The 16,733-nt window shown below is 39.4% G+C and overlaps 1 protein-coding gene across 1 annotated transcript in view; it reads right to left on the bottom strand.

The window, feature by feature from the left end:
• SCP2 (sterol carrier protein 2) overlaps nt 1–16,733 on the bottom strand; it is a 142,587-nt gene that overhangs the window by 6,969 nt on the left and 118,885 nt on the right. The window contains exon 14 of the mRNA XM_066376299.1: nt 7,984–8,113. Within this exon, the coding sequence (XP_066232396.1) occupies nt 7,984–8,113 (130 nt within the window). The remainder of the gene's footprint in view (nt 1–7,983; nt 8,114–16,733) is intronic.

The following is a 16,733-nucleotide window of genomic DNA, read 5'->3' as shown; positions in this document are numbered from 1 at the left end:
ACCTTAAAAAAAAAAAAAAAGAATGAAAGTCTTAAACAAAAGGATAATATCCAGTGCTGGCAAGAATGAGGAGCAAGTGACAGCTGGAGGGACTGTAAAACGGTACAGCTGCTTTAGAGAACAGTCTGGAAGATTCTTATTAAACTAACCATATACATGCCAAATGATCTAGCAGTCTCACTTTTAAGTGTTGACTCCAGAAAAATAAAAATATGTGTCCACACAAAAACCTACATATGAATGTTGATAGTTGCTCTATTCAAATTGCCAAAAGCTGGAAAAAAAAACCAAATATGTACCAACTGGCAAATGGATAAACTACTGAGCCACAAAAAGGAATAAATTGCTGATGCTACATAAATAAATCTCTGAAAAAAGCAAGGTCAAAAAGCTGCATATCATATGATTCCATATATAAGATGTTCTGGAAAACGTAAAACTATAGGGACAGAAATCAGATTGGTGGCTGCCAGTGCCTGAGTGTGGGAGAAAAGGATTGACTACAAACGGATAGGAAGACACTTTTTGGGGGTGATGGAAATATTCTATATCTTGCTTGTTGGTTGTGGTTATAAAAGTGTATGCATTTGTCTAAATTCACAGAATTGTACTATATTTAAAAGATTAAATTTTATTATATGTAAATTATATCTCAATAAGCCTGACTAAGAAAAAGGTACATGAGAGGAACACATACTATAAAAAATGTAGGGCAAATGAAACTCTCATATAATATGGAAGGGAATGTAAAATAGTATATCCACATTTTTAAAAAACCCTTTCTGGCTACATATAGTATACCTTATGACTTAGTATTTCTACACCTGGTTATATGTCAAATGGAATGACTACTTATGTCCACTAAAAGACACACGTGAGAATGTTCAAAATGGCTTTTATTCATAAGGCCCCAATATGGAAACACTGCAAAGATGCATCACCCACGGAATGAATAAATAAAGTTTGGTGCATTCATGCAGTAAAAATGAACTACAGCTACATGCAACAATATTAATAAATTTCACAATGCTGAGCAAAAGAAGTCAGGCCTAACAGAGTAAATATTGCATGCTTCCATTTATATGAATTTCCAAAATAAATAAAATCAATCTATGGTGATAGAATTTGGAATAATGGCTCCCTTTGGGAGTGGGTAGTGATGCGGCAGTGTGAGGGAGGTTTCTGAAGTGCAGGCAACATTCTGCATCTTGATCTGGGAAATACATGTTTGTTAACATTTATCAAGCTGTATACTTCAAATTTATAACCTTTATTATGTGCCAGACATCAATAAAAATTTTACACAAAACAAACCAAAAAAATAGGTGACGGATGCCTGACCAGTCGTGGCGCACTGGATAAAACGTCTACCCAGAACACTGAGGTAGCCTGTTGGAAACCCCAAGATCTCTGGCTCTGAGCGCTGTGTCGTCAGCACAGGGTCGCTGGCTTGTATGAGGAATAGTCCACCTGATCCTAAAAGCACGCCAGCTTGAGTCTAAAAGGTCACTGGCATGAAAAGCCCAAGATCATTGGCTTGAGCAAGGGGACACGGGCACAGCCCGGTCAAGGTACGTATAAGAAGCTCAATGTACAACTGTAGTGAAAGCAACTACGAGTTAATGCATCTTATCCTCTCCCAAGAGAGGGAGGAAGGGAGGGAGGGAGGGAGGGAGGGAGGGAGGGAGGGAGGGAGGGAGGGAGGGAGGGAGGGAGGGAGGGAGGAAGGAAAAGGTGGGGGTTGGATTTGGCCCAGAGGCCATAGTATTTCTTTTTTTGTTTTTTTTTGAGGCCTTAGAATTTCAACCCCTGAAGTAGATGATGGAACCACTGGAGAGTAATTTTTTCATTTTCTTCATCTTTTCTAATTTTTTTTTACACTGAGTATGTGAAACACAGAGTTTATTCTTGTATTATTATTTATTATTGCAGTATTTTCCATACAAACAACTGGAAGCCTACTTTTGCCCTTCCCTCTATAATATAAAATTTGATTTTAATTTCATATTATATTAATTTTAATATAATTAAAGTATAATAAAAAAAACTGTACAACAAAGACTCTAATATCTCATTGCTAAATCAGCCATGTCTACCTTGGACAAATGAGAATTTTCAAGTGCAAAAAAAAAAATTCTCCAAGAAATCAAAATTTTCAGCAGTGTTTTATTTATTTTATTTATTTTTATTTTTTTACAGAGACAGAGAGAGGGATAGATAGGGACAGACAGACAGGAACGGAGAGAAATGAGAAGCATCAATCATCAGTTTTTCGTTGCGACACCTTAGTTGTTCATTGATTGCTTTTTTGTATGTGCCTTGACTGCAGGCCTTCAGCAGACCGAGTAACCCCTTGCTTGAGCCAGTGACCTTGGGTCCAAGCTGGTGAGCTTTGCTCAAACCAGATGAGCCCGCCCTTAAGCTGGCGACCTCGGGGTCTCGAAGCTGGGTCCTCCGCATCCCAGTCCGATGCTCTATCCACTGCGCCACCACCTGGTCAGGCTCAGCAGTGTTCTCAACAATCAATGTAACAATAGTACTATAACTATTGAGGCTAATTTGAGCATCGTCCTCAAATTAAAGTTGGTATCTTCCAGAAACCGAGCCACCTTCTATCTCACTATTCTGACTTCTCTTTGGTGCACTTACCTAACACTACCTTACGCACCTGTGTATGCACTTTGCTTGTATTTGTCCACTAGAGTGAAAAGTTCGTAGGGACAGGACTCTTGTCAGTTTGTTCACTGCTCTATCCCCAGGCCCCCGAAGAGTACTTGATACATAAAGGGAAATCAATAAATTCTTGTTGAATCAGTCAATTATTTAAAATTCAAAAGAGTATCAAATTATGGCCCAATAACTAATCAGATAATTTATGCCTTAATAGTGAAGATAGGGGTTGCTATGTTCTAAACATTTGTGTCCCCTCTCCAAAACTCAGATGTAGGAATCCTAATGCCTGATGCTATTAATAGGTAGGGTCTTTGGGAGGTCAGGAGGGTGGAGTCCTATTGGATACAATTAGTACCTTACAAAAGAAACTCCAAAGAGACTCCTAGCTACTTTTACCATGTGAGCCCACAGCAAGAGGGCGCTGGCTAAGAACTAGAAAGAGGGGCCTCACTCACCATAACTATGCAGGCACCTTGATCTTGCATTTCCAGCTTCCAGAACTGTTATAAATAACTTTCTGTTGTTTATAAGCCACCCAGGTTGTGGTATGTCTGTTAGAGCAGCCTGAACAGACAACATAGGGTGAACTGTTAAATTACAACATGCCCAGCCTGACTTTTGGTGGCGCAGTGGCTAAATCATTGACCTGGAATGCTGAAGTGACCTGTTCAAAACCCTGGGCTTGCCCGGTCAAGGCACATATGGGAAGCAACTACTATGAGTTGATGCTTACCACTTTAACCCCTCTTTCTCTCTCTCTCTGCCCACTAACTAAAAATCAATCAATAAAATTTTTAAAAATTATAACATGCCCATATTATTAAATAACTAAAACAAGCTTGAAAATAAAAAGTTTTTATTATATATCTTACAACTCAGAGATAACCCCTAAAAAGAATGAGATTCAATGGCCATTCCATCTTTACCTCTTAACAAATTTTCTCTTATTACTGGAAAAATGGTGTAAAGCCTTAAAAATAAAAGAATTTACAATTTACAAAATCCAGTTCTCTTGTAAATATATAACATCAAGGGGGGTGGAGCAAGCTAGCCAGCTGAGGTAACAGGACTTGATTTATAGTTGAACTTAATCCTGATATTCCAAGAAAGGAGTATTAGTCATTGAAAGTGGCTTTAGGAAGTGAAGTCTACTGACGCAATATCAGCATTTATTGAGCTATTGTTATGCCAAGCACTTCATGTCTATAACTCATTTGATCATTACAACAACTCTATGAGGGTCAGAGACTCAAGATCACATGGCAAATAAGCAGCTGAGCTAGGTCTGAAAGCGTATTCCTGCAGCTAAAGCCCACACTCCCTAAGGCTGTATGGCTTCCTCTTGTATAAGATGGATACAAACCCATTCAACACCTCAGTCTTTACTGGGCCTTCGCCAATTCAACAGCATGTCTTAGACAAGTCTAACTGCCAAGCAAAGTTCATGTTTATTATATGGGTTGGAAAGAAAGAAATGATTTACTGAGGACTTATTATGCTAATACGCTGTATGTACCGTATCTCATTTAATCCCCACAACAGCTCCAGGAATAAAAATTATCCTCTCCATTTTCTCGATGAGACAACTGGACTCAGGGAAGATACACCTAATAAACGGCAGAGCCACGGTCTGAACCTAGGTCTGGGTGGCTCCAAAGGCCATGCTCTTTCTACCCTACCTTGAGGACAGGAGACTCCGAGGCTTCTATAGCATGTTCCTCATAAAAGGACAAGGTTGAAAATTCAAGTAAGTGCTGAGAAGGCAGAATAAAGGAATGAAAGAATGATTTGTCATGTCAGATTACTCAAATTTGGTTTCCTGGAGACATGCTATGTGAGTTATTTCAGAGAACAGGAAAGGGGCAGAATTCGTGGAGAAGGTACAAAAAGGCACCGAGGCAGGAAAAAAAGATAATGGAAAATGCACAAAATCTAAAGTATAATCATTACCAAACTCTTAGAATATAAGCAAATGAAATACATTCAAGTAAATCTTACTTCATTAACAGTAAGTAAATCTCTCAACACTATGTACATGCCAAAAGAACTAGCAATTCTCTAAGATGCCAGTTCAAACTAGGACAGGTCATTAATGCTTTAACATAGCTGATCTCTAACAAATGGTCATTTGTTGGCTGATGTAAAAGGAGCTGGCAATTTCCAGGGGTGGCTTTTACTGGGTAAGTCCATATTTCAGCACCAGTCCTGGCTGCCAACACGTGTCAGTTTCAGCAGAAATTACCTTGCCCCAGGGTACAATCCCTTCGGGTCTGGGACCGGGGCACCTGCAGAGGGAGAGCTCACTGCCGGAGCCCGCATGCAGGGAACACAGTTTCTCTGAAATTATGCACTAGCCTTCCGTAAGCATATTATCTTTCATGACAAACACACATCAATAACAAAACAGAAAAATTCTTAAAAATCATCTTGACATCTGCCTGAGTATATCAGAATATAATCCTGAAGAATCTATAACCCTTCAGTCATTTAAAAAAAATGGCACTATTTTCCAAAACTTCTTTTTATTTCTAAGAGCTAGAATCTCTAGATGAAGCAGCTCACGGAAGTCAAACCTGTAGTTATCCTTCTGTCCACTCATTTTGAGAAAAATAAAAAATTGACTATATATAATTCAAGAACTTTTCACAAGCCATCCTACCCACATCAGAAGGACACCCTTACTACTACTCAGCTCTTCCTTCCCTCATCTCTCGTCGATTCCTTATTTAATAGTGCATGGACCACTGCTGTTAACATCTTCTGTCTCCAGGCTCTAAACTCTACTCCAGAAGCTCTGCCGATCCCTCTCTATTTCAGAATGCCCCTGGATATCTACTTATCCTCTCAGAGAAAGAAGTGCCTATCCCTCCTTGCTAAGCTAACCTGCCTTCCACCTGTGCTTCTGGTGTCAACCTTCCCTCTAGGAGCACCCTCAAAAACGTTTCAATGATGAACCCTGCCATCTTTGATAGACCTCCTTCTCCTACACGGCTTCCAGTCCCATCAACTTCACCCCAAATATCCTTGGCAATGACCCAGTAACAACAGCCATTTTGTTCTCACTGTCAACATTCCTGCTATCCTTTCTGCTCATACAGACGGTGGCAACGTCCACCCTCCTAATTGCTCTCTCTCACTCTGATTTCTCCCTTTCCAGTTCATCTAGTCCATGGCACTAGCTTCACCCTCTTTCACTTTTCTATTTTAAAAAAAGCTTTACTAGCTTAACTATACACCATATCACTTTCAAAGTTCTAAGCATGGTATTTTAAACCTTCCAAAAAGCTGGTTCTCATCCATCCTATTTCTCAGTTGCACCAGGCTCTTTTCAGCAAGAGAAACAAAACAGACAATACAGCTACCATTTACTGAATGCTTACTAAGTAAGCATCATTCATTCATTCTGCTGTTCGTTTTTAAATTACTTATTTTACTGAAGGCCTGCCATGTATCAGGTACTATTCTAGCCACTGGGACTGCAGGGGTGAACCTAACAGGGAAAAGGCTCTACCTTCACGCAGCTAAGAATTCAAATGCTATATGGCATATCAGAAAGTGATAAGTACCATAAAGAAAAATAAGAAATGGTAATGGGGGTGTGATTTTAAAAGTGTGGTTAGGAAAGGGCTTCCCAAGAAGGTGACATCTGGACAAAGATCCACTGGAAAGAGGGAACTTTTCCTCTGGGTGTGCAGAAAGCCATGGATGGTTTTAAGCCGAGGAGGGTCACAATCAGACTTGAGTTTTCACTGCAACTGGTGTGTGAAGAGGAAATCTGTAGGGCAAGGTTAGAGACCGGGAAACCAGGCAAAAAAAAAAAAAAAGAAGCTTAGACCAAGGTGGTAGCAGTAGGGGAGGCAAGATTTGCTGATAGATTAGCCTGCAGAGTATGAGAAAAAGAGGAGCCAGAGATGACTTCAAGGTTTTTGGACTGAGGAACTGGTAGGAGAGAACAATTCACTGAGTCGGGGAGGACAGTGGAAGAGTACATGATTAAAGGGGAGCGGGAGGAAGACCAGGAGTTCACTTTTTTTTTTTTTTTCATTTTTCTGAAGCTGGAAACAGGGAGAGACAGTCAGACAGACTCCCGCATGCACCCGACCAGGATCCACCCGGCACGCCCACCATGGGGCGACGCTCTGCCCATCCTGGGCATCGCCATGTTGCGACCAGAGCCACTCTAGCGCCTGGGGCAGAGGCCACAGAGCCATCCTCAGCGCCCGGGCCATCTTTGCTCCAATGGAGCCTTGGCTGCGGGAGGGGAAGAGAGAGACAGAGAGGAAAGCGCGGCGGAGGGGTAGAGAAGCAAATGGGCGCTTCTCCTGTGTGCCCTGGCCGGGAATCGAACCCGGGTCCTCCGCAAGCTAGGCCGACGCTCTACCGCTGAGCCAACCGGCCAGGGCTAGGAGTTCACTTTTATACTTGTTAGTTTTGGGTTACCTATTAAATATCCAAGTAAACTTGTCAGTTAAGCAGCTGGACATACACCTTGGAGTTCAGTGGCTGGTGATATCTGGGAGTCAACTGTGTAGAGATGGTGTTAAAGGAGATCCCCAGTAGACAGAACTAAGCCTTGGAGCTCTTCAATGTTTAGGTTTTGGAAATGAAGAGAAAACAGGAAGCGAGGCCAAGAAGGAACAGCCAGGAGGTAAGAGGAAAGCCAGGAAGAAGAATTAATATCATGAGGGCTGGGTAGTTTAGCAACATGGTTGGTCACTGGTAACCTCAACAAGAATAGCCGTGAGATAGTGCTGAGGACAAAAGCTGACTAGTGGATTCAAAAAAGACTGGGATGAAAGAGACGGAGAGCTACTGAATAAATGGTTGACAGTAAATGAAAGAAAAAAAAAAGAAAACTGGGATGAGAGGAAATAGAGATAGTGAGTACAGACAGGTCTTTCACACCACGTAACCACACACTGGACCACGTACTTTACAAATTAATTAAGAGATAATTCTCTTAATCCTCAGATTAAACCTGTGAAATAGATACCATTTATTATTCCCATGTACTGATTAGAAAACTGAGGCTCAGAGAAGTTAATTTATTCAAGGTCAAAATTTGTGATTGGCAAAGCCAGAACCCTAACCCAAGTTTGTCTAACTCCAAAACCTAAGACTGGTGGCTCTGTAATACAGTAGATTCTCCAAAGCTTTGGGAGGAGGCAGCTGTGACCTATTCCTATTCCTATTCCCAAGGATTCACTAATTTAACAAGGTCCTAAAGTCAATCCTTTCTGGAACACCAAAGCAGACTCCCGTTTTCCTTTGTGAACTTGTCCGTATTCCTGAAGCCGTTACTGCACTGACCTGAGTTAGGAAGCACGGATCCTCTGCCATTCTTCACATCCACCACCCAGGTGGCTTCTTTACCCCCGGGGCCATCCTTCACCTTGAAGGCAAAAATACCACCGATTTTCTTCACAAACTCTTCCCCTTCCTGGAAAGAAGAATAACACTGGGAGTTAAATTAAGCTCATTTTTTCTGACTTTTTCCCCAATCAAAATAAATGTTTAAACAGATACATGAGGTGAGCAGCTGGGCCAGCAGGGGCAGTCCCCAAGCTCCCTTAGGACCTTTTACCCAGAAAAGTCTGAAAGGCAAACAGGCAAGAACTCTCTCATCTGCCAAGTCTCTTGTTAAAAATGGCTTTCTGGATACAACTGGTGGAAGGAAAAAGAAGTTTGGGGGTGGGGCACGACAGCCTTTTCTACTGAAATAGCCTTGATTTGCCTCAATAATTTCTGAAACATTCACTCTGGCGTCTCTAAAAGCATAAACTGCCTCTCTCTCTCTCTGTTTTTTTTTTTTTTTTTTTGCAGGTACATTCCTTTATATACATATTTTGGCTTCCCACATTTTTGGTTTCCCACAATTAAGATATGTGGTTCTGAGATCAGTCTTTTTTTGATCAACCCAATTTTCTGGATTAGGTATTCAAGTATTATACCATCTACAACTTACTTTTGGATCTTGAAGAATGAAGTTGGAAAAATAACCTAGGGTACATATCTCTGTAGGTCGGTTTCCATTTCTACCCTCTCCCCTCATTCCCACTCTGCTTCATCTCCCCCTCACTGCAATAGTTTCTGACTGAAACCGTGAACTGACCCCAGACATTGCTCTGGGCACCCAGAATACAGACGTAAGAGCTGGAGTTAGGATAAGTGATAATGAACTGTAATGACTATGACAATATACTGGAATAAAGGGAAACACCAGGGACTACAGAGGAAAGCACAGAACAGCTAAGCCAGCTAGCAGGGTAAAGGAATAACAACCTCTCACATCTTTAAAACAGTAATAATCATCATCATTTTATTGCAATTACTTTTCTTTAGAGAGAAAATACATTTTCCTGAGAAGTAATTATAAAATATCAATAAGTAAACACTTAGAAAACATAAATAATTCATCATTTTATAACGGAAAATATTTTAGTATATGGGATCATACTGTACAAACTTTTATAATCCACTTTTCTGTTTAATATAATTTTCCTCATTACTGTATCATTAAATACTCCTCCACATAATTTTAAATGACCACAGATAGTCTTTAATTGTAGAAATGTGCTATTATTTAACCAATACTCTGTTGCTTGATATTTAACTTAGTTCTAACTTCTGGCACTTAACAATGTTGTGAATAACATTTGTATATCTAAGTATTTTTACATAGCCTCATTTATTTAAGATTAAATTCCTTTGTTAATTAAGAATACTGAATCTGTAATCAGCAAAGGTTTAAATTCCTGCTCTACTGAATACTTATATTAATTACCCTGAGCACATTACTAAACCTCTCTGAATCTCAGTTTTAGATGTGAAATGGAGATAATAACAGTAGAGTTATGTAACTCTGAGTGGTATGTAATAATTATGTCAATACCCATAAGGCACAGGGTAACTGCTCAACACACTGGGGAACAAAATTTTTGTTGCATCCACAAAAACACTTGTTCTTACCTAATTCGAGTGTGCTGATCTCAAATCTGACATTAGTTTTTCTCTGTAAGCTATAGCTTTTTTGCAATTAAAGATTTTAGGTTTTCATCTTATTGTAAAATTTTCAACATTTAGTTTAACATTATGAAGTAGAATGTCTTCTTGGGCATCATCTTTGTGAAAATATAATAATTTATATAATGCAGTAAATACACTAATATACTAAAAGATATGATTGCATCAGAATTTGTCTACAATTTCAAAACAGAACATATTAAAACACTTATTTTAATCATAAAATTTGCATAAAACTTATTTAAATTCCATTCAGGCAAATATTTGCGTTTGTAGCTCTTGCATTTGTGTACTTGTTGAGGACAATCTCGTTTGATGCTCCAGCGGTAGTCTGCTCATCACTAACAGCTTCAAGATTTTCGGGAAACTTATCAAGGTGACTGTTCAGAAAGTGAATCTTTTTTTTTATTTTTATTTTTTTATTTATTTATTCATTTTAGAAAGGAGAGAGAGAGGGAGAGAGAGAGAGAGGAGAGAGACAGAGAGAGAAGGGGGGGAGGAGCAGGAAGCATCAACTCCCATATGTGCCTTGACCAGGCAAGCCCAGGGTTTTGAACCGGCGACCTAAGCATTTCCAGGTCGACGCTTTACCCACTGCGCCACCACAGGTCAGGCCAGAAAGTGAATCTTAATGCTCATGTTACATCCACTGTCGCAGAAAGCCAACAGCATCCTTTGAACCAGAAGTTCATAGTTTTCTGATTTTTTGTTGCCAAGGTAGTTCTTTGTAAGTGCCACAAAAGACTGCCATACTGCTTTCTCCTCCTTATTCATCTTCCTGGCAATTCTTTATTACGTATGAGGGTTTGAATTTGAGGTCCATCAAATACACCTGCTTTTATCTTCTCGAAAGACAAGGCAGGAAAAGCAGAAATAATATGTTGAAAGCATTCACTTTCTCTATTCAAAGCCTGAACAAACTGCTTCATTAAGCCAAGTTTGATGTGAAGTGGGGGAAAAATGATCTTCTCTTGATTAACTACAGGTTCATTCACAGTATTTTGCATCCCTACTTCCAGAGCTTCAGGTTTTGGCCACTCCTTCTGTGTCCAGTGTTTCTCCCGAGCTCGGCTGTCCACAAACACAGAAAGCAAGGATACTTCATGAAACCTCTCTGTTGTCCTAGCAGGAAATTTACCATTTTAAGATCCACACAAATTATCCAGTTATGCTCCTCATACTTCAGAAAGTCGAGGACAATTTTTATGTCATTATAATCTTCTCACAGATGAGTTGAATAACCAATTGGAACCGCTGCATAAACATCACTGTTGTGTAGGAGAACACATTTCAGACTTCGTTTAGAGCTGTCAAGAAATAGCCACCATTCTGTTGGATTGTAAGGGGTAACACCTAGCTGGCTGAGAAGACTACTGATATCATGACAGTAAACAAAGTGTTTGTCTTCAGAAAAAAAGTCCACAAAAATTTGTTCATGCTTCCTGAAATGGGATACTATAGCTGACTGGTGAAGTACATTCTTTTCTTGAAGCCTGGAGGCTAATAACTCAGCTGCTTTCTTTGATAGGCCCAAGTCTCTTACTAAGTCATTCAATTGGCTAAACTACTGAGGGCTTAATGACTGCCTGGCATCAGAAGAAGACCCTTCAGATTCTACAACCATTTCCTCATGCATCTTATCAAAATATACTTGATCACCATGTTCATTTTCTTCATCCTTAGAAGAAATAAAACCATTGAAAACTGGAACCGGGAGTGTCTCAGAATGCGGGATAGGTCGAATTGCTGAAGGAATATTAGGATATGTGATCATATGCCGTTTTTTCTTGCCGATGCCCTTTGTATGGATCAGACAGAAATAACAGTCACTGCTGTGGTCCTTAGGTTCACGCCAAACCATGGGAATACCAAAAGGTATTCCTTTGCGTTTTCCTTTTGTCGTCACAAAGCATTTCCTCACAATTAAGACACACAATATGAGGAGCCCGATTCTTGTCTTGATCGCCAAGGGGAACTTGAAAATAGGTAATATATGCACGTGTCACAAATGATGAAATATTGTGCCTCTGACGTTGAAGTGTGTAACAGCCACATATAACAGAAGGTGTCAGGACTATTCTTAACATTTATGCCTACTCGAAGAAGCCATGATTCAATCTTAAAACAAAAGAAGAGGATGGTTTTTATCAGAAAATAATTTTTTACATTTAAGAACAACTACAATTATGTAAAAGTGATGTTTGTAAAACATTAATTGCCTTGTGGTTAGTTCAATCCAAGAGTCGTTGCCCTTTAACTCCAATTTAAAAACCAATGCATGCCATTAACTGTTAACAAAAAGAAATTAAAATTGCATAAAAACTAGAGCATGCACCAAAAAACAGATTTCAGATTTGGAATCAGCAATACAGAAATATATAGAAACAGTTCTAAAACCTCATGCAACAGAAAATGAAAAAAAAATTTGTTCCCCAATGAAATGTTTGCATTTTTTTTTTATTTCCCTCATGATATGTCTGCTATTTCTGTGCCACTATTATGGCTTTATAATGTACTCTATTCTAGTATAGTGAATCTACTTTCTTTCAAATTACTTTTTGGCTATTCTTGGATTTGTTTTGGACTTTTTCCCCTCTAGATATACATTATAATCATTCAGTTAATTCTAACCTCCAACCCCAAACACTGCTAGATTTAGATGGAGTTGCATAAAGTATATATATGGATCTATTTAGGAGAGAAGTAGTATTTTTACAATATTAAGTCAATATTAAGTCTTTCTATCCATGAATGTGGTGTATCTTCAAGTGTTCTTTGATATTCCTTGACAATATTTTGTCTTTTTTTTCCCTCACACAGGCTTTTGTACATTTCTTGTCAAGTTGATTCTTAAGTATTTTATATTGCTCTTATTAGTAATATCATTTCCATTATGTTTTATAACTGGGTTATTGCAAATATATAGAAACTATATTAATATTTATTTTGGAACTGACTACCTTTTGAGTTCTCTTACCATTTCTAAAAGTTTTTATTTCTCTTCTTTATTTTAGCCTTATATCCCCATAATAATTTATATCTAAGAGTCTTCCTTTTGGTATCATATTATTTAATTAATTAATTAATTCAGTGAGATGAGGGGAGGCAGAGAGATAGACTCCTGCATGTGCCTGACTAGGATCCACCTGTCAAGCCCACTAGGGGGCAGTGCTCTCTGCCCATCTGGGGTGTTGCTCTGTTGCTTGGCAACTGAGCTCTTCTCAGCACCTGAGGCAGAGGCCATGGCACCATCCTCAGAGGCCATGGTCAACTCACTCCAGTTGAGCCATTGCTACAGGGGAGAGACAGAGAGAGAGAGAGATGCAAGAAGGGAAGTGGTGGTGAAGCAGATAGGTGCTTCTCCTGTGCGCCCTGACCAGGAATCGAACTCAGAACATCCACACACTGGGCCAATGCTCTACCACTGAGCCAACCAGTCGGGGCTGTAATATTATCCTTTTAACAAAGATTTTAAGTGTTTACTATGTTCAGACACTGTGATAAGTGCCTGAAATACTCAAATAATTATTATCCACAAGGAATTTACATAAGCTGATATCTGTTTCTATGTATGCAGAGAGCCTGGTCTAAGTGTTTTCTTTTTGTTGTGTTTTTTTTATAACAGTTTTATTGAGATATTATTTATATACCATAAAATTTACACTTTTAAAGTACAATCCAGTGGTATTTTAATATATTCCAAATTGTACAACCAACATAACTATCTAATTTTAGAATGTTCTTATCACTCCCCCCCAAAGAAACCCATATCCATTACCATCATCCCTCCACTCTTATTTTCCCCTCCTGCCGGCAATTGCTGATCTACTTCTTGTCTCTGTGGATATGCTTATTCTGGACATTCCACATAAATGGAATCATACAATATATGGTCTTTTGTGACTGTTTTCTTTAAGTAAGCATAATGTGTCTAAGGTTCACCCAGGTTGAAGCATCTAACAATAATTCATTCCTTCCTATGGCCAACTAATATCCCATTGTATGGGTGTAGCACATTTTGTTTAGCCATTCATCAGTTGATAGTTATTTTTTCCCTTTTAGCTAGTATAAACAATATTGCTGTGGACATTTGTGTGTAAGTTTTATATGGACATAGGCTCTAATTTCTCTTAGGTATATATTTAGAAGTGAAACCTCTGAGTCATAAGAAGATGTCTAACTTTTTTTATTTATTTATTTATTTTTTATTTACTGATTTTAGCCAGAGAGGAAGAGGGAGAGGGAAAGGGGGAGAGAGAGAGAGAGAGAGAGAGAGAGAGAAGAACATCAATCCGTTCCTGTATATGCCCTGACTGGGGATCGAACCAGCAACCTCTGGGCTTCAGGATAATGCTCTAACCAAAGGAGCTATCCAGCCAGGGCAGATGTCTAACTTTTTGAAGAACTACCATACTGCTTTCTAAGTGGCTACACACCATGTTACAATCCTACCAGCAATGAATGAAGGTTCCAATTTCTCTACATCTTCACCAACACCTTTTTTTGTGTGTGACAAAGACAGAGAGAGAGACAGACAGAGAGAGGGACAGATAGGGACAGACAGACAGGAAGGGAGAGAAATGAGAAGCATCAATTCTTCGTTGCTGCATCTTAGTTGTTCATTGATTGCTTTGTCATGTGTGTCTTGATGGGCAGAGCAAGTGACCCCTTGCTCAAGCCAGCGACCTTGGGCTTCAAGCCAGCAATCTTTGGGCTCAAGCCAGAAACCCCACGCTCAAGCTGATGAGCCCCTGCTCAAGCCGGCAACCTCGGGGTCTTAAACTTGGGTCCTCTGTGTCCCAGTCCAACACTCTATCCACTGCACCACCTCCTGGTCAGGCCTCACAAACACTTTTACCTGTCTTTTTAGTCATCTTAGAGGGTGTGTCAATCTTTTTCTTATATAAAGATAACAAATCTGAATTTATTTAGAATCAACCATAGGTCTTAGGACTCCAAAGAAGCTATTCTAAAAATATTTAGGCCTATTTATGACAACAGTCATGGAGGTATTCTTACAAGTGGGTATCCTGAAATGAACTACCAATATTTCCTAGTTATATTATATCAAGAAACCAAAATGACTGTCAGGTTTTTTTGAAATGAAAAAGAAATTCTCTTATTTTGGTTTCCTTTAAGATCTCACTCAAATTTTAAGTTAACTTTAGGGGGAAATTACTAACAACAATAATAATCTTTGCAGGGCTATAAACTTTTAAAGTTTTTTTTATATACATTTTTTCTTTAATCTTCCTAAAACCCTGTAAGTAGTTAGACAGGTTTGCTCACTGAGCAGAAAAAACAGTTAGGCTCACAGAGGTTAAGAACCCTTCAGACTATTCTCTATCCTGCTGCCAAATAATCCATTTAACATAATCTAACTCTTCCATAATCCACCTAACACTTTCAAGTTTGCATTTCTTAAATGGCTCCCCACACACTATAGGATGAAGTCTGTTTCCACATATTATTCAAGATTCTTCATGATCTTAAGGATCGTTATCTTCAGACACTTTTTAATCTTCCTCAGCCTCAGCCTTTATGTTCTCACAATACTGATCATTTTGAATTCCAGGAACATATGTGGCTCCGTGCCCTTGCTCCTGCCCTGTCCTGGGTCACTCACCTTCCTCCTGTTCTCCATTCCCATCCCCATCTCACCAGTTCAAGTCTCAGCTCACATGCTAACTCTTCTGGGAAGGCTTTCCTGTCTCTGTTGGATACTTCAATAGTCCTTTGCACATGCACCCAGGTTTCTTGTTAAAAAAAAGCAGTTATTTTTTTCTGGGAAATTTTTTTTATTTCTTTCTCTCCACTAAACTCTGTTTCCTCAGGGCAGGGGCAGGGACTTATGGCTAGAAAGTAATACAACTAGAACTCAATCCTAAATTGTTTCAACTCCACATTCAGTGCTCTTTCCACTTGACCATAACATACTGCAAAGTAGACTATACCAATACTTCCAAACTTTAGACTATGAAAGCAGATTGTCACCATAAATGAATTAAAACAAAGTTCAAGGTCTTCTACACATTCCTTAAAATATTTTATCCCTCAGCCTGACCGGGCGGTGGCGCAGTGGATAGAGCGTCGGACTGGGATGCAGAGGACCCAGGTTCGAGACCCCGAGGTCGCCAGCTAGAGCACGGGCTCATCTGGTTTGAGCAAAAAGCCTACCAGCTTGAACCCAAGGTCACTGGCTCCAGCAAGGAGTTACTCAGTCTGCTGAAGGCCCGCAGTCAAGGCACATATGAGAAAGCAATCAATGAACAACTAAGGTGTTGCAACGCACAATGAAAAACTAATGATTGATGCTTCTCGTCTCTCTCTGTTCCTGTCTGTCTGTCCTTGTCTATCCCTCTCTCTGACTCACTTTCTATCTCTGTAAAAAATAAATAAATAAATAAAATTTCAAAAAAAAAAAAAATTTTATCCCTCAAGGTTCTATGGAGACAATCTAGAAGAGTGGGTTAAAAATGCTGGTATGTTGGGTAACCTAACAGCCAGGCTTTCTTTGGGGCCAGTGGTTCCTGAATGACTACTTCCAAGTGCATTCATGGCATCTGCTTGTACAATGCCTCAGGAAGAGAGCCATGACAGACACCATCAAGTTAGAGCAAGAAAACACCAGCAAACATTTAGAAATTCTACCTACATACTTCGAGAGAAATTCCTCCCACCTCCTTAAGACAGGTGTATTAATTTTGCTCTTGCTGCTAAGTTTGAAAACCATCTGACCATCCCTCAAAATCACATCCTGTGGTCAATAAGACATTTTCATTTGAAGAGGGAGGGAGAGAGTTAAAAGAGGAAAGCAAATACACATTTGTTGCGAAACCGGAGGTCATTAATACTAAGAAAGTTCTAAGTGCCTCCTTACTGAAGAAAAGTACTTCTTTCTGAGTAGATAAAAGGTTAAGGAGTAGGGCCTGTCGTAAACATAATCAGAACAAAAAATTAAAGAGAATTCAAAGAAGGGCAATGGGGTATTGCTAACAAAGACAAAAGTGGAAATAAAATATCTTGCCAGGCTTCCT

Source organism: Saccopteryx leptura, chromosome 3, assembly GCF_036850995.1.
Source record: "Saccopteryx leptura isolate mSacLep1 chromosome 3, mSacLep1_pri_phased_curated, whole genome shotgun sequence".
NCBI classification, from domain to species: Eukaryota; Metazoa; Chordata; class Mammalia; order Chiroptera; family Emballonuridae; genus Saccopteryx; species Saccopteryx leptura.
Note: the sequence above shows the minus strand (reverse complement) of the source record. Positions and strands in the feature narration are given on the sequence as shown.